The 27,827-nt window shown below is 51.8% G+C and overlaps 1 protein-coding gene across 24 annotated transcripts in view; it reads left to right on the top strand.

Annotated features, from left to right (window-relative positions):
• The window catches only part of CACNA1C (calcium voltage-gated channel subunit alpha1 C), a 671,070-nt gene that overhangs the window by 140,258 nt on the left and 502,985 nt on the right, over nucleotides 1–27,827 (top strand). For all 24 annotated transcript variants that reach the window (XM_036906989.2, XM_036907039.2, XM_036906984.2 and 21 more), the window contains exons 2-3: nucleotides 5,641–5,962; nucleotides 9,203–9,308. In XM_036906989.2, the coding sequence (XP_036762884.2) occupies nucleotides 5,641–5,962; nucleotides 9,203–9,308 (428 nt within the window). The remainder of the gene's footprint in view (nucleotides 1–5,640; nucleotides 5,963–9,202; nucleotides 9,309–27,827) is intronic.

Here is a 27,827-nt window from a genome sequence, read left to right as displayed (position 1 = left end):
CCTTTCCAGGCACTGACTTGCTCTCTCTCAGTAAACCAGTCTGGGCTGCAGCGGTGTGTACAAGGCTGGTCATGAGCAGAGACCTTTGTGCATGGCCGAAGGTACCAGGGCTAGGAGGGGGTTGTGCTGTCGAAGCGTGACTGCAGCACTGGACTTTTATCCACACCAGAGGCTAATCGGGGACCCCTTCGTGGTGCAGGAGGTTTGGGCACCTCTACTCTAGAGTAGTTTGGAGGCAGGAAGATGGGGTACACACTGGCAGCCAGTGTCTGTGCTCTGCTTATTTAGACTGGGGATCAGGTTTGGGAATTTTGGGAAGGAATCATTTAAGCCCAAATCTGAAGTGTGAGAAAGAATCACCAAACAAAGAGTAGATGGAATAACCTCCTAAGTGTGTGCAAAGGTACTGTGGCAGGCAGGAACTGATCACTTCTGAGTTGTGAAATGAGGCCCATATGTCAGGGGTGCACTGGACCAGGCCAAGAGAGAAGGGGTCAGAGATCGGAGCCAGAGTCCACAGGTGCAGCCTTCTTGAGTCACAGCCAAGAGTCTGGGTTTTGAAGAGATTTATCTAGAATGACAGTGCCTGATTCATGATCTATGTTTCTAAAAGGCCACTCTGGCTGCTGCATGGAGGTGGGATGAGGCATAAGCAAGAGAAGTGAGAGAAATGTCCAGGGGCTACTGCAGCAACTGGGCAAGAGCCAGAAGGTGGTACAGGAGGTGGAAATCACTGGTCACAGCCCCTTGCCTCAGAAATCCTCCCCAAGACATCCAGGAAGCAAGCAGAAGAGCCTGAATAAGCCCATTCTTCAGGACATAGACGGGCTGACTCCAGCAGTGCGGCCACAGTGCACCTGGTGTTCACCTTCATCTTTACATGACATCATCATCATCAGAGCAAAGAGATCAAGCATCTTCTGGGATATGGCCCTGGATCGGGTGCATGGGTGGAGGGAATACAGGAAGAAAATCAACCTTTGCATCATGGAACACCTTCTGGGTCCCCAGTACCACGCCTCCCTCATGGGGGAGCCAGGGAGGTGTAAGCCGCCGACCCCTGACTCGACTCCTCACTCAGACCTGCAAAGCAGAAGGATATGAGGCTGACCAGGTCATGCTGGGGTCCTGCCCTCATCCTGCTGCCAGGGAGCAGCAGGTCCTTTGTGCAGGAGGAGGGCCTGCTGCTGTCTTCAGGGAAGCTGGGCCATTTGACAAATGGGAGTCATTTTATTTTGTATGAGGAAGTGACAGCACTGTGGGCACCCACCTGTCTGTGTGTGGCCTGACATGCTGAGCTGCTGCTCTGGGGCTCATTCAGGGATGAGAGTGTCAGTGGGAATAGTCTTGTAAGGTGGGAGCCAGAGCAGACCTGGATGGTGGCACCTGTTCAGCTGGCAGCCGGGGGACAGGGCTTTGAGAAAGCATTATAATTTGAAATTGGTCTCTTTGCATTGGGTGGTTATAGGGGCCAACAAAACCCATCAAGTACACAGTGCTGCTGCCCTTCCTTCATGGCACTTCTCGGGACTTAACAGCGAAGAGCCCAAGATGGTGGCTTTCCATTCCTGGGACCCTTGGGTGGCCATGCACCCTTGGCATGGGGGACCTGGAGGCGCTCACAGAGCGTCGGGGCTGTGTGGGGAGCCATCTGGGGGCGGGGGAAGTTGCTTGGAGAAGGGGAGGCCTGGAGTGCGGCGCTAGTGGCAGCCAGCCCCAGGGCACACCTGTCTCACCTGTGTGGCTGTTTCCTGCGGCACCATCCTTTCTCGTGTCATGTGACTGTAGCAATGCTCAGAGCTGCCAGGACCAAAATACCGCAGGCTGTTTTCTTGTCCTGTGGCTACGGAGAGGCTGACATTCCAGTTCTCCCCGTGGGCTTATTCGTCTGTGCTTTCTCCAGATGGTGTGCTCCAGAGAGGGTCTTGTGCTCTGGGAATGTGAATAAGGTCACCACAGCCCAGGGCAGCTCAGAAGGCAGCCTACCAAGACACGACCTTCCGGGCCCATTCTGGGCTCTGGGAACTGCGGGCAGCTTGCTCCTGGAGCCTTGGTCTCAGTGCCCCGGGGTGCACAGGACACCCTCATACCCAGCCTTTCCGAGGTGACGAATGTGTTCTTAGGCTGGTGCTTCCTGCCTTCTTCCCAAGTCTTGTCCAGGAACTTTGGGATCGCTTGGTGTGGGGACCAGGCAAGCGGTATGACAGAGGGAGACCAAGCCGATGCTTGGGGTGAATACGGAGATGAGGGTTTGAGGACAGTAGTCCTGGGGAAGGGAGAGATGCTGAGGGCCTACTGTGAGAAGAGGATTGGGGTGTGGAGTGGCTGGCAGTGGTGGAGACAACGCTGCCTTTGTGTACGTGAGAGAAGTGATTCCAGGAGCTACAACTGGGTGTGAAGCGTGGTCAGTGCTAAATGGGGCGTCAGTCGCACACCCTGGTCTGAATGGCAGAGCATTCCTGTGCTCCCGGGCGATGCGCCACTTCCCACTGTCAGACACACTAGAGGCACCTGGAGGTTTGCTAAAGGGGTGCTCGGGCAGCGCTGCCATCCCATGAAGATTGTATCAAACACAAAGATGTTCTTTGGGTCAAAAGTGCAGCGCCTTCAACATCAAAGCTCATAATAAACCACAGGGAGGTGTGTTCTTTCCCTGTGGCCACGTATGTGCATACACACGTGTGTCTGCATGTGGTATGTGTGTGGGAGAGCCGAGGAGGCGGAGGACAGTCTAGCAGCTAACTGTGAGCCTTGTGCTTGCTGCCGAAATCTTCCATTGTCTCACTTTGTGACCTTTAATGAGTCATTCGCTCCTTTGTTTTCTTGTGTGTTAAACGGAGACACTCATGCTGGCTGGTATTAAAGCAGTCTTCATGCTTCAGGCGCCTTTATTAAATTCAAATACCTTCTTCTAAGTTTTCCTCTGAGGTCTTATAAGAAAGGTGAAGGGCCCAGCTTTGCTGTGGTCTTCCTTGCTTCCTGCTTAGGACCTGCACAGTGAGTGCGGGGGGGACAGTGCCAGGCTCATGGGAGTCAGGGCTCCTCATGGGAGGTGCTGGGTGCCTGTGGTCCTGATATTCTGGTGAGAATACTTTGCTGCTGGGGTGCGGCAGCTGTGTGGAGCAGCCGGGCAGAGGAAAGGAGGAGCGTGGAGGGAATATACGGCAAGACATACGTGCCACGCTGAGAACGTCACTCCAAACTGAGTATAGTGAAGAGGCAGCTTTCCGGGCCCTGGGGAGAGGGGCTGGAGCCCTGATGCCATGGGGACCAGATGGCAGTGGAGGAGGCAGCTGTCAGGGGACAGGAAGGCAGTAGCCCAGCTGGTACTAAAGGCCTGATGCGCTCCTCTTGCTGTCACACAGGGGTGGCAAGTATGTGGCATCTGTGAATCTGTGATACCATTCCTTATCCTCTGTGTTCAGGGCAGACATTCACTGATCTACCATGATATACTCTCCTGGTGCACTCAGAAGTCTCAGAATCCTTTGGGCACAGCATTTTGGACAGTAATGTCAATCAGTTGGCATAAGATTGGAAACTTACTATATGTCCTTAGCGTGCTGATGGAAAGGACATCAGCTTTGGAATCCAGCAGAAATGACAGCACAGATAGGTATGAGCTTTGTAGCACTAAGCAAGCATATTAATCAGGTCCTTATTGCTTGCAAGGGACAGAAACCCAATTCAAATTAGCTTAAACTAAGTCACTTATGTCATATAACCAAAAAACTCAGGGTAGGGTCAGCATCAGGCATGACTGGATACAGGAGCCCAATGAGGTTGTTAAAGTCTGTTTCTAAGACAGAGTTCATCCAGGTTCTGTCTGGCTAGGCTGGACCATGTGCCGTGCCCATCTCTGAACTGGTCCCCATGGGGGACATGCTGGTGGTGGGGTTGATAGGATCTAGACAGCAGGTAACTCTGGAAGCAAAAGTTATGTTGAAGGTCAAATATAGGAGGATCAGCCCAAGATAAGAGCTGGGGAGAGGTGGCTGGAGGGGGGCCAAATGTTGGTCTGAACACTCATGAGTTGCAATGAGGAGAGGGCAGGGGTTCCACAAGGCAGTTTGTTCTGGGCCCAGCAGCTTCCCAGGAAGAATCTTGTGTACACCGAGCATAGAAGAGGGTCACCGTGGGGACTTGGAAGGGATGTGTGTACAACGGTCTGGCTGTTCCAGCCAATCTCCCAGGCGGGGACTGACGTGGCCTCCAGATGCCAGGCCCACTGCCCATGGGGTCATCCTGTTCTCCGTGGCTTCCCTTCCTGCTGTATCTGGCTGGTTGACAAGTCTCAAGTTCATGCATCTGGTCTGGGTGTTCAGGTTGGGCCCAAGCTGAGCTGATCACTTGGTGCACCTTGTAGGATTCTAGGGTGCAGCATCCAGGGAACCAGACTGATAGTGCCCATCAGGGATGGCGGTGGCTTAGCTACAGTTTTGGAGGTGTTGATTGCCCTTAGACCAGAGTGGTGCAGACTCCTGTACCCTGGATTTCAGGTGCCTGCACAGATTCCCTTTCCTCTGCGCCCCCCCTGCCACACGCAGCTCCCCTTCCCAGATGTCAAATGCTATATAAGAATCATCCCAAACAAAGTGGCTTATGGCTGCAAATACCTTTCTATGGACAGGAACTCAGGAAGGGTTTGGCTGGGAGGTTCTGGCTAGAGGTCTCTCAGGAGGTTGCAGTCGGGTGGTGCCTGGAGCAGCGGGGGGCTGGGCCCCTTTCTGCATGTGGGCTCTCCATGTGGGCTAGTGGGGCTTCCTCACAGCATGGCAGCCTCTGGGCTTGGGCTGCATTTTCTTTGATCTGGCCTTGGAAGTCATACACTGTCACTTCTGCGGTACTTTATCGTCCAAACAGCCACCAAAGAACAGCCCCATTTTGGAGGGGGGGCATAGGTCCTATCGCTTAGTAGGAGGGGTGTCAAAGGATTTGCTGATACACTTTAAACCATCACAGCCCCCTGCGCCCTCCTATCCAATCAGCACTCATTGCCCAGATGAGTTTGAAGTGCCTCAATGTGACCTTACTTTGGCCCAATTCCTTAATATTATTGTATCTATTTTTAGTTTTGGAACTCAGGTGCAGAGATTTGAGTGAATTATACTCTTCAGTTCATTGTACATTTGTCATCATTGATTCATGTGATGGCTGTCATTCATTCATTCATTCTTCCTTTCTATCCCCATATCCTACTCCTGTTTTCCTCCTCACCTTCCTTTAACAACCATTCTATTCCATTTAATGAGTATCCTTTTATTTCTATGTGTTCTCCTAAGTATGTATGTAATTGACATACACTGCACTGTGTGTGTGTCCTGGTCTGCATCCTCCTTCCCTCTGAGCCATACATGCTGTAATGCATGCATCTCATGCCTCTTCTGCCTGAAATGAGGCAATGAGACCAGGGAGGGTAAGTGGCATGTCCGAGGTCACACAGCTGACCTAGGCTGAACTAGCACTGGCTCAGGATTCTGATTTTCTCAGCATCATATACCAGTGTTTCCATGTGCCACATCGCAGGCTCCTGCAGGTTTGAAATAAGAATTTTTAAAACTGAGTCCGAGATCCAGAAATATCACACACTACCCTGTTTCCTCCCTAGTAACTGCTGCTCCCTGTCCTCCCCTCCTGCAGGTTCCAACTATGGGAGCCCACGCCCAGCTCACGCCAACATGAACGCCAACGCAGCTGCGGGGCTCGCACCCGAGCACATCCCCACACCGGGGGCAGCTCTGTCCTGGCAGGCAGCCATTGATGCAGCCCGGCAGGCCAAGCTGATGGGTAGCGCTGGCAATGCGACCATCTCCACAGTTAGCTCCACGCAGCGGAAACGGCAGCAGTACGGGAAGCCCAAGAAGCAGGGCAGCACCCCCGCCACGCGCCCGCCCCGCGCCCTGCTCTGCCTGACCCTGCGGAACCCCCTCCGGCGGGCGTGCATCAGCATCGTGGAGTGGAAGTATCCTTTGTGTTCTGGGCTGGGCAGGGCACCCTGGGGGCCCCTGAGGCCTAAGGGCCATGGGCTGTGCTGGCCAGGCTGGAGCTACAAAGCGATTCTCGGACCTACTGCATCTGCACTGCCGGATGCTGTTCGAACACAGAGTTCCAGGCCCTACCCGAGACTCCAGGAGTCAGAATCTCTGGGGCCAGGGCCCAGGAATCTGCCTGAGTAACAGGCTCCCCATGTGTCTGTGTGTACATATGTGTACATACATACAAAATATAATATACGTAATTATATGACCATATAACTATTGTCATATAATTATATAAGTTATATGATTATAATTTAGATAATTATCATATGATTATAAGATATGTATATTAAGCAGCATTCAAGAATTGGAGCCTCGGAGGTTATGAAGTATTTCACCCAGCTGAGCTTTCACAGGGTCCATGAGTGTGCTGGGCTGATGGGGCGACATGCTACTCCTCCATCGCCTTCTGCTCCTCCTGCAGCGTGGCCCTGGCATGGCTCTGTGGCCTCCCCTCTCTCCAGGGAGAAGGAGCACAGGAGATGCCAGAAGGCTGTGCTCAGTGACCCCGGCTCTTGGTATGAGGCCTCGAAGCAGTGGCTCTCAACCTTGGCTGCACAGAGTGTCACTTGGGAAGCTATAACAAACTGTAGGTGCCTGAGCTTCATCCAGGCGTATCTTAAAACTCGCCAGGTGATTCTAATGTTCAGCCAAAGTGGAGAACACTGGTCTGGAGTTTTAAACACAGGAGAGGAGGTGGCCCCAACCACAGCAGCCCTGGTCAGGTGGCGCCCCCAGATTGCCTGGGAAGGGCAGCTGGCCAGGGAAGGGGATGGGCTGGGTGCGCGCCAGTCTGTGCTCCCTGGAGGAGTGAGTTCAATGTTGTCATTCTGTAGAGCAGGCAGTATGAAAGAGGCTGTGGCCACCACAGGGTGACAGGATCTTTCGGGGCACAGCTGGATTCTCCTCCATGTTGCAGCTGACGGCTTTTCTTATTGGCCTGCTTGGTTCTCTACACATCATCTTCACCAGGAGCGACTGGCACTTTGCACAAGACAATGGACAGGCAGCCTGAGCAGAGGGATGAGGTGGAACTGATAGTGTGAGAAACGCCCCGAGCATAGAGTCACCGACTCTTGGGGGGCAGTGGGCCGCCTTTGAGGACCGGAGGTGTGAGGTTGGGTTTGGTTGACTTGATGCTCCTTCCTGCCCTGGTGGGGGCGGCCCTGGGGACCAGTTGATGGGAGTAAGCTGCCCAGTCTCTGGGCTCAGTGTCACTTTCCTAGGCAGTGGGGAAAGGGCTCTGGGGGAAGAGGTGGTGCGCAGGAGGTGGCCAAGAATGAGCTCCTGACCACGGGCAAGGGCAGCTAAGGCTCCAGCACAGTGGTCCTCACAGATTCGGACTCCGAGCCAGATGCCCTGAGTGTGAATCCCATCTGATTGTGAGAAATGTGACCTTGGGTAATTGGCATTTACCCTTTGTTAGACCTCTCTGTACCCCAGTTTCCTAATTTAGAAGTGGGGTTGATAGCTGGCCTTTCCACTCAGGGTGCCCGTGCAGGGCCATCAGGATGGTGGCATAGATAAGCTCTCAATAAATGTCAGCTACAGTCCTTCCTGTCGCCATGATGGCCGTGGAGTGTCATTGGCATCGCCATAGCCACCCTGACCATCCCTGGCTCTTTGGCCAGCCTGAGGGCAGCATGGCATCTGGGAAGAGGAGCCCGGTGCTTTGGCTGTGGTCCCAGCTCCACTGTTTGCCAGCCTGGGCTCTGGGAGAGGCGGTCCTCTTTTCTCTGTCCAGTTGGGAGTTGGACAGGTCTGCTGCCTGCTGTCTTCTTGACAGCAGGGCACGCACAGGAAACGACAACCTTCAGGAGGTGTGCTGGGTGACCCGACCCCCGGCCATGCCTGTGGCTGAGGGGGTTCAACAGCCAGCATGCTGGCTGCGGAGCCCCAGATTCCCTCCAGGTCCAGAGCTGCCGTGTGAACACAGGTCAGAGGCCATCTGTGGCAGGGGAGTGAACACTGGACTCTGCAGTCAGGGCATCTGGGTCCTAGTCCTCGCTGGTCAATACCTGCTGGGGGTTCCTCAGGGGCTTGGACCAGTTGGTCTCTAAGGTCTCTCCTGCTTCAACATTTGTTAACTTTGTTGAGTACAGGTTTCCCTGGAAAATGAGGTTGGTCCCCTCTTCCAGGAGTTTCCACCCTCCTCCTGTTGGCCTCCCTGGGCCAGCCTGGGGACTTGCTGAGGTTGGGAGGCAGGGCTGGAAAGGCATAAACTGGGCCCTGTCTCTGAAGCTCCCCACTTCCAGCCTTCAGTTGTGGTGCAAACAGAAGAGGTCTCATCACATCATCTCATGTTTCTCTTGAGAATGTGTTCTGCCTGATGTTTTGATAAAGAAATGGGCAGAGGACCCTCCCAGAGTGCCCCACTGCCGGTGAGCAAGCCTTGGCCTCCCCTCCAGGCCGCTGCCCATGCCAGCGGAGAAGCCAAGGGCCTGGGACGTTGGCCTGTCATCAGAGATGGGGCCTCCACAGACGGAAGAGGTTTTCACTGTTGTACATGGAGCTGGTCTTCCAGGGAAGGTGGCTGTCCTACCCTAAAGGGACAGGGCACCCGCTGCTGCTCTCCTCTGGGGGCCAGAGGCCCTGGTTCATGTTCTCCAGAAGCATTATTGGAGAATAAAGGAGGAAAAAAAAGATCTCTTAACTTCAAAGAAAAAGATCAAAAGTAAAGTCTCCAAATTTCCATGCAAAATCTTGAAGGCCAGTCTCTGCCTAGGTCCCCCTACCTCTCCCAAGCCCTCCTTGTCTACATGCAGCTTGTGAGGCTGGAGGAAAGGGGGACAGAGGGGCACAGTGTCCTGACGGGAGCAGGCCCTGCTCTTCACGAGCAACCTGAGCACATGAGGGAATGAAGTCCAATGCAATCTAAATAAATAAAAGAAGGGGAAAAAAAGTTTTTAGAAATCCGTGTTTACTCTGGCACGCGACTGGCCTCCACTGCTTTTGACATATTAGGAAAAATTTTGGCGGGCACCCATTAGAAGCACTTAAAAAGGCATATGTTTCTTTTCAGAATACAAGGGGCTTGGAATGTATTATTTAAACAAAATTTGTATGAATCTTTGATTCATTTTTAAGTATAAATATATATGTGTATGTATGTTTGTTTCACTTGTACTTTCTGCTGCATTAACTTCCTTAACTCCCTTCCTCAGACCATTTGAAATAATTATTTTACTGACTATTTTTGCCAATTGTGTGGCCTTAGCGATCTATATTCCCTTCCCAGAAGATGACTCCAACGCTACTAATTCCAACCTGGTAAGTCCTTCGTCCCAGGTCCCTGCTCTTTACTTGGCAGAAGACTGAGCTCGGACAGCAGGACTCGTGTTAGAATGTGGAGAGACATGAGATGTGTGTCTGACATGCATGGAAGTGCTGCTGAGCTTGGATCTGGAGTGCTATTTTGCTCTTTATTCAAATCAACACCTGTCTTATCACAGCCTGTTTTCAGAAAGAATATTCCAATTAGGTGGTAGTGAGCTCTGTATGTGTATGTGTGTGTGTAGCAGTCCTGGGCGTGCTACAAAATGTGCTGCCTAAGTTGCAAGTGCAGGTGTTTGCAGGAGCAAGCTTTTATTCTTGGATCATTTGTTGTATTTATTTTAAGTGCCTTTGTTCCATTGGTGGAGTTTACTCAGGTGATGATAGTATTGCTGCACAATAAATAATTTCTAGGAAGCTTTTAGGAAAGTTTGCTTTTGTAGCCAAGGAGTATTATTTAGTTAAAAAGGTTTTATTTTCTTGGGAAAGGCGGCTTTCCATTTGGATTGTTGGGAGGCCAGTGCTGGAAATTTGGGGTTAGAATTTGTCCATGGAAAAAGTGCGGAGTGTGTTTACTTTTGGCTCAGCGCAAAGTCATTACAAAGGCCTTTCTTCCATCCGGGCATGGGAGGAAAAGAGCTCTGGAATGCAGCTGGCAAAATTGGGGCACTCTGGGATGCAGCTGCTGGAGCGCATAGGAAAATACTGCCTCTCTTCCTCCCCTGCAAAGTTACCTAACTTTTCGTGTGATTCCAGAAAAGCGCATCTTTCTCATCATCAGCACCTTCTAGTAATTAGCGGGACTGGACTGTCTGATGGGATGGTTTATATAAGGAGCAGGGGGGTTTCAAGAGTCTCCTTTCTATTGCTGCTGGTTGCTGCTGATACCATGGGTGTAATTCGTTTGCTTTTTCACCTTTGACACTTTCTTTGGCCCCTTCAGCCACTAAATAATGCACATCTCTGCCATTCCCCATTTTTTACAATGAGCCCCAGCCCCATATTGGGTATGGTGTTTGTTGTGAGCCGACTTTTGCATGTTACAGCTCGGCCTGGGCTGCGTGCTGGGGATGGGTTCCAGAGCTGGCCAGCGAATGCTGAGTGAGGGCATGGCCAGAGATGACAGGCCCAACACTAGCTGCAGCCTTCTGAACATGACCTTGTCTCTTAACAGGCAAGAACTCTTCACGGTGTAAAAACGAGTGCAAGCAAGGTCTCTCCTAGATGCCCTGGAAATGCAGGGGCATTGTCCATCGCATATACTTCACTGTGTGTCCACCTCCCTTCCCCAGCATGGGTCCCCACAGCCCCTGCAGCTTAACATTTAATCTGCAACTTTAAGGAAAAAAATTTGTGTCTTGTTCTGAAGTCAGTGAAGAAGGTATTTGCAAATAGTAAAAAGCCTTACAAGGGGTCAGGATGTCAGGGAGGAGGGACTGATCCCCAATTTTGCTATTGGGGAGGGAATCAGGGGAGACCAAACAAGGGGGGACATATTTGAACTGTTTCTCCCAAATAAGAGGTGATTCCAAGCCCAAACAGGCATTTCAGGCTGAGATAACAGGTGCAAAGGCCCTGTGGTTGTGCCCTTTTATGACCAGAGGACAGGGTGCTGGTTTTGAGTGAAGAAGAGCCATGTGCTGGGTGTCTCATGGCCCATGCTGACAGCTGAACAGTAAGAGATCCTGAGGATTTTCAGGTCAGCAGACTCCTGGGTCCAGAGGCATGTTCTGGAGAGGGTGCTTTTCCAGCATGTGGAAGATTGCTCAGATGGAGGCCTCACTGTTTGCAAAGAGAAAAGAAATGGAATCCAGATAATGGCAACAGGGGTAGAGAAGATGGTGGGTTTAGGAGGGCAGCTTGCCTGGACTCGTTTGGCTGGGTATAGTGGGTGAAGGAGAAAGCTGCTCCTAGAATGGTGATGTGCATGAGGCAGGAGCGGCTGCAGGAGGAAGGTCACATTTATGGGGAAGGGAATGAGGGCCACTGTAGGCTGTTAAGTGGGAGCCTGGAATGGGCAGGTGGAGACACCACCAGGCAGCCTTCTGAGAGCTCTGTGGTTTGTCTCACATGACCCTCACAGCCGCCTCCCGGGAGGATCTGTTGGCACTGCTGTTCCATTTAACAGATGAAGACACCAAGGCCCAGGAAGTTCAGACAAATGCCTTTGGGCCTACAAAGGAAGCTAAGTGCGGTGTGTTGCCAGTAAAAGCCCCCAGATCTGGGTCCTGCACAGCGGAGCATGGCAAGGGGAGGGAGGAGGTCAGAGTGACTCGTATGACGTCAGGTGGGCAGGGCCACAGGCAGGGAGAGGCTGGCGCTCATGCAGGGACTTCCCTGTTGGTTTCCGGGGCAGCTGTGTGATGGGAGGGAGGACGGGCTGTGCCTAGGCATGTTGTGTGCGGCATCTTCAGGTCACCCGGCCCACTGCATGGTCCCCGTCCACCTCCTCTTCCCCGGGACCCTGGAGGGGGCACTGCCTCCATCCCACCGGCCTGGGGAACTGAGGCTTGAGAGACGGAGGAACTCCAGATTCAGATACAGACTTACGAAGCTGTCAAGAGGTTTGATTTCAGACCTGCCCTACTCAGATTGTGCCCTACCCAAGGGGCCAGGAGCCCCCACACCTGACTGGTCATCAGCCCCTGTTCCCAGGCATTCATAGTGCTTTCCTGTTTCTTCAAGTAAAGAATTTCTAACTTGGAGTCCTGCTCTGAGAAAGAGCAAAGGAGAGATGAAGATGCAATGGCTCTTACACTTTGGTGGCATGAGAATTACACAAAGAGTTGGTGAAAATGCAGATCCCGAAGCCCTGCCCAGAGAGTGCCCTCCTGTGTGTCTGGAGTGAGCCCGGCAGTGTGTTCTTGCAGGCCCCCAGGGGGCTCTGATGCAGGGGACTGCGGCCTGCCTGTGAGCATGTTCACCCTCACGGAGCCACCCACTGTCCGCACACTCCCACCTGCTGGGTCTGCCCACGGCTTTCTCTAGGATCCCACGGAAAGGTGAGACGTGTGGAGTTCCCAGAGGGTCCCCACTCCTCTGGGTTTGAGAATCATCTGTTCAGCAAAGCACGCTCCCACTGTAGCAAGATCAGACGTCCTCCCACACCTGCTGGCAGCTGCCTCCACGGTCGCTCCTGTCAGCGTGTCCCACAGGCTTGTTGCCCTCTGGCCATCCCCTCTGCTCTCACCTTTCTCCCATCTAATAATAGCATCCCCATTTATTTTTCTAGAACTTTCCTTTCTTCTCTTTCCAAGAGATGAAAAGTATTCCACTACAGAATTTTTTTTAGGTCTTTCTCTCATTATTTAAATAAATCCTGCTTGTTTTATGCTCCATCTAACGTATACTTTCGCACCCAGATCCATCATCTTTGTTCTCTTTTCCTCATGCTAGTGAGGCATAATGCAACCTGAACTGGCCCGTGATAGGACATTTCTCTCTTTATTATTCACAGTCTTGTTATTGGCAGTGCCACCTGCGATGCAGTACATCATTTATAACATAGCAACTGTAAACCCGCTCTGCCGATAGCCGCTACCCAGGAGGTGAATTGTATGATGCCTGCTGAACAGCCTCTGTGAGCAGAGCAGACTCATTGTGTGTGGAAAACTCCCAGGTCTCTGCAGACCCCAAAGTCCACAAAGACTTGGCTTGAGTTGAAATATTAAGAAAGTATATTTGGCATTTGACCTTGTGCAAAGAACTGTGTTGTGTACTTTCTGAAGCAAGAGCCAGATTTTAAGCAGAGGTGGAGGGCGGAAGAGAAGAGGCTGCAAAAGGAGTCGTTGGGGCCGGGCTTTACTTCCCCATTAGGGGATGGGGAGAGCTCAAGGGGAATGGGCTCATCAGACAGGCTGCACCTGCACTAGGAAGACAGTTGAGATGTGAGATTTTTCCATTCATTGCTGTGAATTTGGGACACTAACAAGAGTAGCATCATAGGCTGGTGTGAGGATTATGGGCATAAATAAAACTCTGAGAACAATGCATGGCACAGGCAGACGTGTGTTGTGCCTTAGAACTCAAAACCAGCAGCTGAAAGTCATCCCCTCCATCTGGTTCCAGGGGTAAGTCAGAATCAATGGCACTTCAGACTAGCTTTTGCCTCAGAAGGGTGGTAGAGGAGACCAAGAAGCTCTAGTTTCTGGCAACTCTAATCCGGCAAGATTGGCACCCATCATCTGGCTATACTGGGAGGGAAGCAGAGATGCATTCAGAACCCTGGCTGGCCTATGCGGATCCCCCACCATGGGTGTTTTGTGCCTGGAACAACCCTGTGTCCCTTTCCGGCATAGCTCAGGTTGCCAGTATGTGCTGGGCACTGTACTGTTGAGGTTCCCCTGCTCCTGGGCAGTGCTGGGCTGAAGACTCCCCCACGGGGTCCCACATTTAGACCACCAAGATGAGTCTGAGGTCTGCCTGCTGGGCTCTGAGAGGTGTGCAGTCCCAGGTCAGAGCTGCTATTTGTAAAATAAATAAAAACACCCAGGTGGTTGTCCCTCATCTTTCTCCTGCAGTGAGCTGTGATTTCTTTCATCATCTGTTTTGCCTAAGAGCCAGAAGTCTTTGTGGGGCTTTCATGCATCAACAATGGTGATCATAGCAAAACAAGACTTATTATCACTCTCTTGTATGTGTCATCCTAATGCACCAGACAATAAACCGCAAAAGTACTAGGGCTGAAAAATGCTCCAATAGATAACTACAGGTAACAAGCGGCACAGCCAGTGCCTCGCATGCTGGCCCTCTCTGTGGTGTGCCATGAGCAGGCAGCAGGGCTGGGGAAGGAGTGTGTGCTTGGACGGAGCATTAGCCTGATACAGCGCCCTGGGAAAGTGCTCCAGCTGGGGAAGAGCCCCCTCTGAGGTTCTGATTGAGCGGGGCTGAATGGGACCTGACAGGGTTGTGCATTAAAAAGCTGTTCTGGAGCCAGGGTGGCAGGTGCTGACCTAGGGAGAGAGACCTGCGCCGTGTGGCCTTAGGTCAGTTCCTTAACCTTTGCTTGTGTCTTTTCTGGAAATTGGGAGTAATAAAACCTGTTTAGTCATAATAATTACCTTTCATGAGTGACCACCAGGTGCCTGTGCATTGTATACACTATTGCCAATCCCCACAACAAGAAGTTATAATATACTATTTACTCAAGGGGAGCGAATCAGCCCATGTTATTCACTGCTCTGTCCTCTGTGCCCTGAGCAGTAACCGGCCCCCGACGGGGTCTTGATAAATAGTTGTTGAGTGGATGAAGGGATGAGTGAGCAAACCCTGCCAGGTAGTGGCCCTTTATTTCAGACGAGGAAATTGCATCTTAGAGAAGTAAAGTGACTTGGTGAGAAGCAAACCTAACTTGAATGCAGGACCGCATGAAACCATTGGCTGGGCTCTTTGCTCTAGCAGTTCTCTGGAATAGATAGGATGGAGCATAGAAGGAGACAGATGTGAAAACGTTTAGAAGATTATACACTTTGTAGTGGTATTAGCAGGTATTAAAAAACCAATTTGGTTCAAATGCTGAGGTAACCAAAGGTAAACAAATTACTTTATTGTAAGACTTTGTGGAGTCTTTAACATAATAATAATAATAATAGGCACTATTTACAAGTTTACCCCACGTGTAGATGCTGTCTGAAGTGCTTGGTGTATATTAATGCGTTTAAGCCTCTAATAACCCTATGGGAAGGATACTGCTATTATTCCCATTTTACAGATGAGGACACTGAAGCTCAGAGAACTGCAATGATCTTTCCTGTGAAACGGGGCTGCGAGTGAAAATGCTGTCGTATGGTTAGGCAGTTATCCCTGGTGTGTGATCCAGCCATCAGCCTGCAGCAGCTCCCTGGACAGGCTGGGCACACAGGCCCTTGCCAAGCCTTCCACCACCCATAGCTTGAGAAAGAGTGCTCCTTGGAACACACGGTGGCAAATGCCATGTGGTGGAAATGCAGAGGTGTGAAGCCACACACAGAGGGAAAAGCCCTGGCCCCGAGGACTGTTGCCATTAGGAGAAAGGACAGAGCTGGGAGCAGGACCGGCCGTGTTGTAAGGCCAGCCCAGCAAAGCCCGGCACGTTGGCTGCACCAGGGCCTTTGCGTTTCCGATGGGATGGCATGCTCCCTGATGGAGCTGTGCTTTGTCTAATCATCATACCCCTTGGAGTGCCTGGGGCACTTGCTCGGTTCAGTGTTTCCTCACTAAATATTTCAGAGGAGGAGGCATTGTCTGCTCTGCATTTGCCAACAGATGGGGTGAGAGGAGATGAGGCTTTGAGGTCTAAGTACAGTGACACCTCTTGCTCCATTTTTATCCCTCTGTATTCATTTTGGGGGAAAATGTTTCCTATATATTCACACTCTATGTAATGGGACCCTTTTCATGTACCAAGTTCCTTTTAATCTAAACATATTTGAAGAAAGTCTTCCTAGAATATAAAATACAAATCCCTGGGTCCTTAAAAGAAAAATTTGGAATATATTTCATCCTTCCAGTGGGACTGCACAATCATTAGAAATTCCAGTGACTGAGCCTGCTGTACTACCGGGAAGCCACTGGGGAGCAAAGACACCCCGAATGGCCCCACAAACTGTCATTGGGGGGCTGGGGCGCTGTATTCATGCACCATCCCGTTGGGTGCTACCTGCTCCAGAGCTGAGCCTTTTAATTTGCTGCTTCCTGCCTCCTGTGGGCTTAGAAACGAGATAACTGAATCCATTAGAGTTCTGTGCAGAGTAAGTCAACAGATTCTGATGGGGAGGCTTATTTACGAATGAAGTGCATTAGCTTTAATTTATGGATTTTAGCACATTGACTTTGGGTCTCAGAGGCTTTTTGCCCGATTCCCTCCGTTCTTACCGATTTCTGTCTGGCTGAAGTCGTTGGGTTACTGCCTTCTGACTAGTACCAGCAACGGTGATGTCCATGCTCAGGCATCCCACCCTTGGTCGTTACAAGGCTCATTTAGTCATCTGACAACCCCCGAGACCACTGTCAGTATAATCATCCCATTTTAAAGATCAGGAGACTGAAGCAGAGAAGTGAACTCCTTTGCCCCAGGCTATACAGCAGTGACAGGAGAAGGGGGTCCCCACAGAGTAGCTTCTGTGCCCGCGCCCTTAGCTGCTCTGCTCTGTGACCTCCCCAGGGGGACTGAGGATGGTATTTTGCTTAGAATATCGTGATTAGAATGTTAGAGCGCCAAATGTGAGGAAGAACCCCCTCAGGTCGTGTAGTGTCTGTGAGAGTCTTAGGGGCACAGAGCCCCTGCGGGCCATCGGAAAGTGCGCGAGGGGCCTGAGGGGCAGGCTCACTTCCACCTTCTGCAGCCTGAGCAGGACACTCAGCTTTGAGGCCCTTAGTCTCCCAAGGACCAGTGACCCTGTCAGCTGAGACCCTTAGCCAAGCAGGCCCCAGGCCTCCTCCTAAGTAGGTGAGAAACTCCTGTGGGGCAGGGGAGGGGGGCAGCTTCAGCCTGGCTTCCTGGGAAAAGCTGAGAACTTCTCGGGGACTGAGTCATGGCAGCAGTTCCTGGAGCCACTGGGCCCGTCAGTAGAGCCCTGTGGTGGGGCCAGGACAGGGCGCCGGAGGGGACCTCCAGGGCACCAAGCCCCAGGTGAGAGCCAGATCCGTTTCATGGTGTCCGGCTTCACGGGACATGCTGAGCACTGCAGGTCCACGGGAGACCCAGAAACACTAGCAAGGCACGGCCTGGCCAGCGGCAGGGCGGCGAGCGGGGAGGAAGCGCGGGGCTCAGAGCGGCCTCCTGGGTTCTGCTCCAGTTCGGCCACCAGCTAGTGGCCTGGCCTTGTACTTTACTTCCTAGGTCTCAGTTTTCCTTGCTGTGAAGCAGGTATAGCCCCTATCTTGCAAGGCCACAGCAGGCCCACATGAGAGGAGGCGTAGAAGTGCTCCGGCCGACATGGAGTGCCATGCACATGTGCCCATGTCATCATAGCACCTACCGTACTGTTGCTTTAAAACTGGACAGATATTTTCCATCTCTGAAATACTCCCTTTTTTTCTGGCATATTTCTCTGTGAACCTTTTCCCTCAGCCTCCTCTCAAGATAACTTGGAGATTCGAAAGAACGAAAAGCCAAGTTCCAAATTTAGTCCCTGACCTTTCCAGGATGGATGGTGAGCTGGCTGGCCATAGGCTGCTTGCTGCTGAGGGCTCAGCTGGGCTGCTGGAGCTGGGAAGACCGGGCAAGGGGCGGCCGTCGCATCCTGGCCCTGTGTGCAGCCTGGAAGCAGCTGGCACAGGAGCCCAAGGCAGGCAGCTCCTTCAGTGCCCTCCCTGTTCCCTCCACGGGCCTGGTTTAGCTGGGCACAGCAGAGAGTGCTGTCACATAGTCCTCTTGCACCGTCCCGCGACTCACAAAGCCTTCCTCAGATATGGAGCGGAAGTGATAGGAAAACTCTGGGCCTTCTCTCCCTGTCCCCAGCAAGCACACAGCCGGAACCGGCCTGGGAAGGGCTCTCCCTCCAGGCCTTTGGGGTTTTAGGAACAGGGGCAGATGTGGAGAACACAGAAAGATGGGCATGTCCAGGAGGGAGCTCATAGGCTGCGGCTTCCATGTGCATCCCTTGGGGCCCAGGGAGCTGGGCCTCCCAACAACTGGCTCGCAGAGGGACCCTGCTTGAGTGGGAAGGCAGATGGCGGGTGTCATCGTACTGAGGCCGGGCTATGTTCACGCTGCAAAGTGCAGGTGCATTGGGTCGCTGCTCAGGGATGGGCCTTAGAGAGAAGGTGTGGGGAGCTGAGTCAGGCTCTGAGCACCACCTCTGCCAGGCTAATGGGCAAGAACTGGTGAGAGAGCGACCTGCAGGTTGGCCTGGGTGCTCCCGCCGTCCCTGCCTTGGAGGTGGCCTTCCAAAGCTGGCACAGGGAGGGGAGAGCAGCAGCTGGCCTCTGATCCCTGTACCACCACTGGCTTCTGTGTGCACAGCCACACCGCAGTGTCAGAGGGGAGTCAAAGTCCACAGGGGAGGCATGTCTGGGCAGGGGTCACCTGGAGGAATGAACTGCAGGCCTCAGGAGAGCTTTTTGGGAGGAATAAAGGCAGCAGTAGATGACAGAGGAGAAAGGCGCAGGGACATGGGTGGTCTTGGTCTGTGTGGGCCCATCTTGGTGGCCGTTGTGGTGGGCTGGGCTCTGGGATGGCCCCCAGTGACCTGCCCCTCTATACAGTTCTCTCCCCTTGAGAGAATGTCTGTGAATATGAAGGGATAGCACACCTGTGACTTAAAGCAAGGGGAAAAAGGAAGGGGAGTGTCTGACCCAGGGTGGTCCCTTAAAAGTGAGTGGAGTCAACTCCCTGGTGACACAGATTCGAAGTGCAGGGTGATGTGATGCCTGAGACCTTCTCTGGTGCTGCTGTTGAAGATGGAGAGGCCCTGCAGCAAGGTCTGAGCATGACCTCTAGGCACTGAGAGCGACCCCGGGCTGACGGCCAGCACAGGACTGAATTCCCACAACCTGAACGGCCTTGAGAGGACTCCGAGGTCCAGATGAGGATGCGGCTGCTGCTGGGCCAACCTCATCCTCGAGGTGCCCGAGCTGGTGGCTAACCCGACCTACAGCCTTGGGGACTTACAAACGGGTTTGGTTTCAAGCCACTAAGTTTGTGGTATCTTGTCACGCAGCAGTGGAAAACCGCTGTGCACCTCTCCCCACTTCCCTCCTGCCCATCCGGCCCCCGGCCGCTGGACATGAGCAGGTGTCTGCCCCTTCGCTTTGGGGCTCCTGCTCATCTTGCTGCATCTGGGTGGCCGTTTCCTCCACTTTGCTGGCTGAGGGCAGCGGGTCAGGTATCCCCGCCCAGAGCGGCTCTCAGGAAGCCTTCCCTGACCCCGAGAGGCAACCTCATATGTCTGTTCTCTGGCTATTACTCCTCCTCAAGGCTCAGAGCAGAAGTCACTTCCTGCGGGAAGCTTTCCCTGCCCCTTTATGTTTCCCTGGCATTCCCGACACCCCCTATCTCAGCTCTTCTACTCACCCGTGTCTCTCACAGCATTTGTCTGGTAGGGCTGCCAAAGAGATCACCACAAAGTCAGTGGCTTACGACAACAGAGCCTCTTCTCTCGTGGTTCAGGAGGCCAGAAGCCCTCTGTGGAGGCACTGGCTGGCGGCTGGCTCGTCCCAGGGCCCCGTGGGGACTGGCTCTGCACCTCTAGCACCCGGGGAGCCATGGCTCCCAGACGCATCCCTCCAGCTCTGCCTCCCTTCATGTGGATCTCCTCCAGTCTGACCATCGGTGGCTGCATTTCCCTCCTCTCAAAAGGACATGAGCCATTGGCTCAGGGCCTCCCTAATCCAGTGTCACCTCATATGAACTCAGTTATGTCTGCATAGACCTGTTTCCAAATAGGGTCACAGTCACAGGTACTGGGGGTTGGGACTTGGACATACGTCTCTGAGGAGCAGCTCCTCTGCTAGCACCCAGGAAGCAGTGTGCAAGCAGGGTTCACGTCCAGTTCCAGCATGGGACCTGGACACCGCAGGAGCTTGGTCCGTACCTGCTGAGTGCCTGGCTGACAAAGGCACCTTGGTGTGGGTGCGGGTGCCAGCAGGGAGCTCCCGTGCCTGTCACAGCCGCACTGCCTAATGGACAGTGGCATGGCTAGCAAAGGGCCTGTCCACTCAGAGGGTCTGAGATCTTGGCTCAGGACCCATTCCTCCCCTCCCTCTCTGGCCTTCTCAGCCCACTGGCCTCAGATGTGTGAAAAATGCAATCAGAGTCGGAAATGTGGCTGGGCAGCTCCCTATGTTACAGCAGGCCCAGCCCTACACCTCCGAGCCCCTGCTGGGCCCAGAGTGGGAAGGAGGAGGCCCCTTGCCAGGCCACAGGGCCCCACTGCCCCTAGGTTCCTTAAATACTGTGACCACCCAGGGAAGGCTGGGGCCGGCCCCTTCCCCTTCCTGGGTACTCGGGGCCAGCAGCTTATCATTGCCAAGGTTCACTCCAGACAGGGAGAAGCTCTCAGCAGATACATGGCACCTCAGTAAGCTTGTGCCATATCCTCTAGGTGGTGCCCACCCTCACCACATCTGTGGCTGCATGTTCTTGTCATATTTCTGGCAGAGGGCCCATCCTGGACTGGAGAATCTCTGTCCTGGGATGGGGACAGGCCCTCACTTCACTCTGGGAGCAGCCAGAGGACAGATGGCCTGTGGGACCATCCCAGGGAGCCCCCAGTGAGGCTCCCTCATGGCCAGGGTGGTGCCTGCAGGGTAGACAAGGGCTCCCAGTCATCTGGATTTGGACTCTAGCTCCACGGACTGTTCTTGAATGTAGAACAACTTGGTGAATATTTGGTGGAGAAATAACTGAGGGATGCATGGCTAAGGGAACTTACTCATGGGCTGGGGTTCTAGAGAGGCATCGTGTGATGGTAAGAACAACAAACAAGGGGCCAGGAGCCTGCATTCCAGACCTTTCCCTGCTCCTCACTAGCTGGATGACCTTTGACAAGTGTCTTTGCCCTCTGATCTCTTTTTTGTTCATTTTTTGTAATCCAGAAGAGGATTATGTTCACATCTGTGGTTCTTTGTCTGATCAACAGAGCATTGACTTTGTATCAGTATAGTCATTCATGCATTCTTTCAATAACTAGTTATAGAATGCCTGCCGGGTACAGACCAGTGCTGGAAGTACAAAATGTGCAGAGGCAAACAAGGTCTTTGCCCTCAAGAAGCTCATGTTCTGTGAAGCCAGTCAGTAAACTGCAAGGCAGAGTCATAAACAGGACCATTTCAGAACACTGTCAATGCTGTGAAGAAGAAAGTCAAAGAGGCCTGTGAGGCTGACAGGGCAGCCAGGGCTGTGAGGAGGTGGCCCCGGGGCCAGGTGTGGTGAGAGGGGACACCGAGAGGTGTCTGAGGCTGTGCACCTGAGTGAGGTGAGGAGGGAGGGAGGGAGGTGGCTGGCAGGGGCCCTGGAGGCCGTGCCCAGGAGTCTGGGTCCTGCTCTAAGTGTGGGGTTGGCAGGTCCTGGTAGCGCAGAGGCCTCTCTGCAGGAGGTGTTGGAGGACAACAATGGCGAGGGTGCTCGGCTGACCTCTGCCTTCCAGGGCTCACATATGTGTGGGCCTGGGGAGATCTCACCAAGAGAGAACTCCCTGGAGGGAGCAGATCACAGCTGCGCATCCCGGAGACCTGTCAGGATGCCTTGGGTTCTCTGGAGGTCTCTGTAACCGTGGCCTCGGTGATCAGCCTTCAGTACCTGCAGCTTCTCTACATCCCGACTCGGCAGATGCCCTTTCTGGCCACCTGCAGGTCAGTGTGCAAACCTCTGCCCCGTGGTGGGGTCCCCACACAGCAGGCTGCCTCCTTGGGGCCTGAACTTCAGCCTGTGCTCCCAGAGGATGGGGGTGGAAACACGTCTCTGAATGGCCTTGATTTCTGTATATCTGGGATGCACTTGGTCCCCACCCACCTGGAAGGAGGGTGAGGGCAGCCTGCTGTCAAGTTCAGCCCTTCCTTTTGTGGCAGCCCAGGGTCAGAGGTCAGCCTCACATAAGCCATAATATCCTGTTTCAGCAGGATGACATGACCCAAAGCTGTCCAGGTCTTCGGAGGGGTCATGTTAGAGGGGTATCCATTCCTTCCATCCTCCTTTATTTGGGGAGGGCTGGCAGGTGGGCACAAGACTCAGGTGTGGAGTGCTCTGACTTGGGTGCCCTAGTCTAGTCCCGGTACTGTCACCTCGTGACCCAGGCCCTTGCAGATGGTACCTGACATTTGTGAGGACTTCCGGGGCTGCAGCTAGGCATCTTCCATGCCTCAGCTCCATGCCTCCAGCAAGCATAGGAGGTGGGGGACTGCTACCCCTGCTGTGGAGGAGCAGACAGGCTAGAAAAGTGGGTGGCTTGCCCCAGGGGTTTGCACCCAGATGGTAAGAACTCAGATTCCATGCTCGTGGGCTCCTCGTTACTGCTTTGCATGTGGCTTCAGCCTCAGTTTCCTCGTCTATGAGGTGGGCGTGGTGAGATGCTCTCTGAAGCCCCTCCCAGTGCGAATGTTATGAATTCCTCCTGTGAAGCCCAGCAGGATACAAGCCACTGACAGCACCAAGTCCACACTCCAAAGGGAGGAGACAGGCATACTCAGGGTACAAAAACAAATTTTAGGAATCCATCACAAAGAAGGAAAATAAAAAATGATACTTGGCATTTGCCCATGTTCCCCTTCAAATTTTTTTACTTTGCCTATAAATTTATAATCACTAGCATTAGCAGGGTTTGAAGGGAAAAACCATGTTAGACTAGTTAGCTGGTCTGTTAAACAAGGATGAGCCAAGCTGCTCTCTGTCGCCGGAGGTCAGCGCCCTGTGGGCGTACAGGACGCCCAAGCATGCCCACGGGAGCCTGGAGAAAGCAGACTAAGCCAAACTGAACACTTTGGGCCAACCTGTAGGATTCTGGTGTGATTCTCACATTCCAATATGATTAGTAGAAAGTCCAAGGGGTGGTAGGAAAAGGTTTTACTGGAAGTTGGGCTGGAATGAAGTCTGGAAGGTGGTGGGGGAATTGGTGACACCAACAGCAGCAGGGAAGGAAATTCCAGGTGAGAAAAATAGGAAATACAATCTCTTGCAAAACATATGATTTTTGACATTAACATGGAGTTCTCAGAGTTACATCTGACAACATTCTTGGGTTGATTTGTACTCATTTATCAACAAATGTTTATTAAGAACCTATTGTGTAGAGGAAACAATAGTGCGTAAGACATACACATGGTTCCTGCCCTGAGGAGCATCCTTCCAAGGAGACAGGTACCTATTCAGCATCTTATTAAGTAATGAACTATTCAATTATAATTGGCCTCTAAAATACTTACACTAATGTTTTGTTGCAACTACATTTGTTTTAAATTCATGTTTTACTTATGCTACTGAAAAAACAAAACCTAAAGTAATAATCACTTTATTGCATGGAAGGGAAGGCTGTATCATATGCATGACATTTCTCTTAAACTATGATTAAAAAATATTTTATGGTAGATTGTGGAATTTTTCATCCTGCTAAAGTGGTCCCAGATCATAAAACTTGTGACTTGCTGAATTAAAGGGATGAAAAGGGAGGAAGAAATGTAAATTTTCCACGGCAATAAATTGGGATTGTTTGAAGTAAGGTTGTACTTGTCCTAAGGTGGGAGAAGATTCCAGAAGGAAGGGAAGCATACCTCTGGAAGGGGGGACCTGAGCTGAGCTCTCAACTCCGCCACAGTAGGGGTAGCAGGGCAGCTCTGCATTGGGGAGACGATTCAAGGGAAACTCCATCAGCATGTGAAGTTTTTGCATTTAAGGGGTGTTGGAAAGATGCTGGGCTGCAAGTGCTGCGTGCTGTCATGTACGTATCAGGACAGTTTCAAATTCTGGCTTAGCCAAAGTAATTTTTGTCTCCGTGTAGCCAGCCATTTCTAGTAAAGCTTGTTTATTTTTCTTAAAAAATTTTCTTTGAGTCGTTTTATCCTTTTGGAGTCAGGAGGGGTTTCTGCCTGAATCATTTTTCTTTCTTTTCCTTTTCTCCAATGTAGGATTCTTGAGTTTTGCCTTTTGAAGGTAAATAAGAAACCTCTTTGTTTACTCTGGTGGGCCTTTGCTCATGTAATCACTGTTTTATTTCAAACACTTGTGATTCTGTAAATTGAAATAAGCTCTTCCTAAACTTGTGGGTTCCTTAGATTTGAAATCTATTCTGGTTACAGTTTTAGACACACACCTCCTGCTGTAGGCTTGCTCATTTGTGTGTTATTTATTTTTCCATCCTTCAGTCCTGCTGTGCACCAGGCCCTGGACAAGGGGCTTCAGTTTTAGAAGATAAGATGTGGGAAACACCTCTCTATTGCTGTAAATGTCAGAGGAGACCAAGTGCGGGGTTTGGTGGAAGGTGCGGATTTTCCTGACCTGTGTCTTACTTGCCTGAGTTGATTCACTGATGGTCGGTTCCAGCCTAGCATTTCAAGTGTCTGGAGAGACCCTGCAGTACAGAGGAAAGTGCTGATGGCTCTAAACATGCAGGCCTGGCTTTCTGCCCTTGGGCAGGTCGCTCAACCTTTCTGGGCCTCAGTTTCCATCTGTTGCTTAGTGCCAATTATACCTGCTTAACTCATAGGCTTTTGTGTGAAGCATTAGCTCATTAGAGATAGTGTTTCTAAAAGCTCTTTGGAAATTGTGCAGCATTATTCAAATGGAAAGTGTCGTTATTTTTATTATTGAGTGCTTACTAATTCCACACCAGGGGTGGGGCCGTAGGGGAGGGTGTCATCATCACTGCCCTGCTCTGTCACCTGCTAGGTGCTGTGGAGACAGGGCAGTGGGGGTAAGAGCCCCAGCATGGCTCCCACCCTCCAGGGGTTTACGATCAGATTTAGGCCACAGGAACCAGTTGGAGAGTCACAAAATCGTTGCTGATAGAAGGGAGAGAGGGCTCGAGGAGCTCTCTGGGACTTCCTACACACTTTTAGGTGTGGTCAGGAAAGGCTTCATTTGGGCAGTGGCATTTGAGGTTGGCTACTATTTGAGCAGCACCAGCCAAGTCCACTTGTTACTGTCACACTAGTGAGATCACTGTTGATCGAGTAGGGGTATGTGGAGGGTCATACATCTGGGTGGGGGGTTGGGGTATTTGCATCAAATGATAGCTGATGGCACATAGTTCCTCACACTGGGCCCAGATGAGGGAGAGGCCAAGCACGGGAGGAAAGCAGAGGAGGGCAGCCCCAGGCCTGACGTCCCTGGGAGAGGTGTCGGAGGTGGGTCTGGGCTGCTGGTGGGGCAGGTTTAGACAGAAGCACAGTGTCTGGAAAGGCCTTCATGTTCCTGCTTATCACTGGCATTTACTCATCAGATGGCTCACTGAGCTCAGAGAGAGAGCTCTCAACTGTCCACACCTCATTTTGTCACCTGTGTTGGGTGGAGAGCATCATAGGCCCAGCCCAGGCCACCCTCCGCTTTCAGAAGAAGGGGCTTGTCTGTGATTTGCCTGTGACTTTCAGGGGCCCTGAATCATTCAAGGCAAATGTCTGAGGGTGAATAAGACCCATACATGTAGGGCTAGGGGTGGGGGCCAGACAGAGGGAGGGAAGCTGGGAAGAGACAGCAAGAAGGGTAGCTGTGGGCAGATGAGAGAGAGAGAGAGAGAGACATGGTGTCTCTGCAGCTTCAGAAGAACTGAAGGTTTGAATTTCAAGAAATGGGGCCAACCAGAGAGAAAGGCAAGTTAGAAAGAACATCCTGTGGAGGTCAGAGGTGGAGATTAACTCTGTTCTTCTAGCCAGGCCAGGCTCCCTTCCAGACAGCACGTTTATGTATGACGTCAATGCAACCAGAGGATTATTGACAACTTCCTCAGGCAACCTTGGGGAGTGAAATGCCAAATACGGGCAAAGTAGGCACTGGCTTTCTTGGTATTGGGGCTTCACCAAAACCATCTGTTAAATACTTCCCAGGGACCTGGTGCCTCCTTATAACAAGTGTTAGATAATTACCATGAGCTCGTTACTGATAGAGAAGGCTGAGTGGTGAGGTATGGAGAGAGAACAGAGCCTATGGGCTCAGGATTAACTGGAGGGAAGATGCAGAGGGCAGTCAGTGCCCTGGCAGCACCTCCGGTGACGGCTGTGGGGAGCGGGGCGTGGAAATACGTCATGCAACGAGAGCTTTTTCAGTGTTTATATGCTCACATGCATGTATATACACACATGTCAAATCCTTCAAGAATTTTTGAAGGAATTAGCATTATAAAGTCATAAAGAAATCTCTGAAGGGACTTTAGAGCAGAGAAAGAGGATGGAAAAGCCTAAATAGATCCCTCTGTCACAAACCAGTCACCCACACAAGCACAGAAATCTCTGATAAATCTCTTGTGGAATAAACTCCCTCCTGCCTGACATTCTCTCTGGAATCGTCAACTTTGCCTTCATATTAAAATGCTGCATTGAAAAGACCTCTACAGAGATATCGATCCCACTTATGGGCAAGCAGGCATCTGAACTTGTCTTCCAGCTGTTCTCAAAGATTCTACATGTCAACCTCTGCTGTTCACGTTTGTGTATTTAGCCAAACTCTTTTCAGGGCCAGGCCAGGATCCTGATCTTCAAGAATGCCTTAGAGTCCAGGGGTTCTGGATCACATCTTCCATTTAGCTGCCATTTACCTTTAAGCACACTAATAATGATTTCTACTACCTATTATGATTCTGGAGCCTGTATCACATGCCAGGAACTTTAATCTTTATAACAACTCTGCAACTCTAGAATTTTCAACTGTAGTTTGCAAACAAGGAAACAAATATAGGCAGTGTCCACCTAGGGTCACACATATGGGAAATGTGGGAGCTAGGATTTGAACGATTTACTGTGTGACTCTAAGTGCCTGCTTTTTCCAGTGCACTAAATGTTTGGAGCCTGTACTAAATGTTTGCAGCCATGTCTATCCCAGAAATGTGGTCAAAGGGGCTGAGGAGGTGCAAGAGGGGTCTGGTGTTGGAGATCGTAGGTGTGAGCAAGTGGAGGCTCCCCTCCCTGGGGCTGGAGGGTGTGCCCTGGGGCCTGGGCTTCCTCAGCCTGTGCACTGCTAGAGCCATCCCATGGGCAGGCAAGTGGGTATCTACGGGACTCAGTGCTTTGCATCCTGTCTGGGCCAACCCTGAAATTTGTTTCTTGGCCTTCGGGGCTTCTGTGGAATTAACTCAGAAACCAATGAGTTTGCTGGACCTAAGAACTCACAAAAGGCATTTGAATGTCTGAGGCTGCAGAAGAAAGGGTGGCTCTGGCCCATCCTTGTTCGTGTGGCCCTTTGGAAATGCCTGGATAAATTCATGTTCAAACTCATGCCAGGCTGGTGTGAAGAATCAAGCTGAGTATGCATCCATTCTAGGCTCAAGGCCAAAAGAAAGAGAGACGGTCCTGGCAAAATATCGTGGGAAATGTCATAGTCCTTTTTTCTGGACTCACTTAAGGAGCCCGGGACCCGTTTAATATTTCGATTGCAAGAATTATCTCTATTGGTGATGTTTTGGAAAGCAGAAGTCTCACAAAATCCCCGCTGTAGGAATTCTTATAATAGTAGACAGCAGGCTACTGCCTTTTCTGGTTTTCAACAGTATGTTAATTTCCCTGAGTATTTATTAACTGTTTACCGTACAAGAAAGCTTCATGGATCTGGGCTGCCCTTGACTAAGAGACAGAGGCCTAAAGCTCAGTGAGACAGGTTAGTGTAGCTGAGGGCAGCAGGGGGACCCGGGCTCAGGAGAGCCAATGGCCAAATAAGGCCCAACTCTCAGAGGGCCTGCACAGGCCCAGGCTGGGGCGAATCCCAGCAACCGCGGAACAGGGCTTCTGGGGCTGCGGGGAGTCTGAGCGTGGGTCACAAGCTTGGGGAGCAGAAATTGGGACAGCAGGCAGAGTTGAAGGAACAGACTGAATTTATGAGTCCAGACTGGACAGGAGGCAGGCAGCCAGGGAAAGGATCCACATGATGGCAGTTGGTGGTTGGGTGGTGGCACAGAGATC

This window comes from Manis pentadactyla, chromosome 14, assembly GCF_030020395.1.
Source record: "Manis pentadactyla isolate mManPen7 chromosome 14, mManPen7.hap1, whole genome shotgun sequence".
Taxonomy (NCBI): domain Eukaryota; kingdom Metazoa; phylum Chordata; class Mammalia; order Pholidota; family Manidae; genus Manis; species Manis pentadactyla.
Note: the sequence above shows the minus strand (reverse complement) of the source record. Positions and strands in the feature narration are given on the sequence as shown.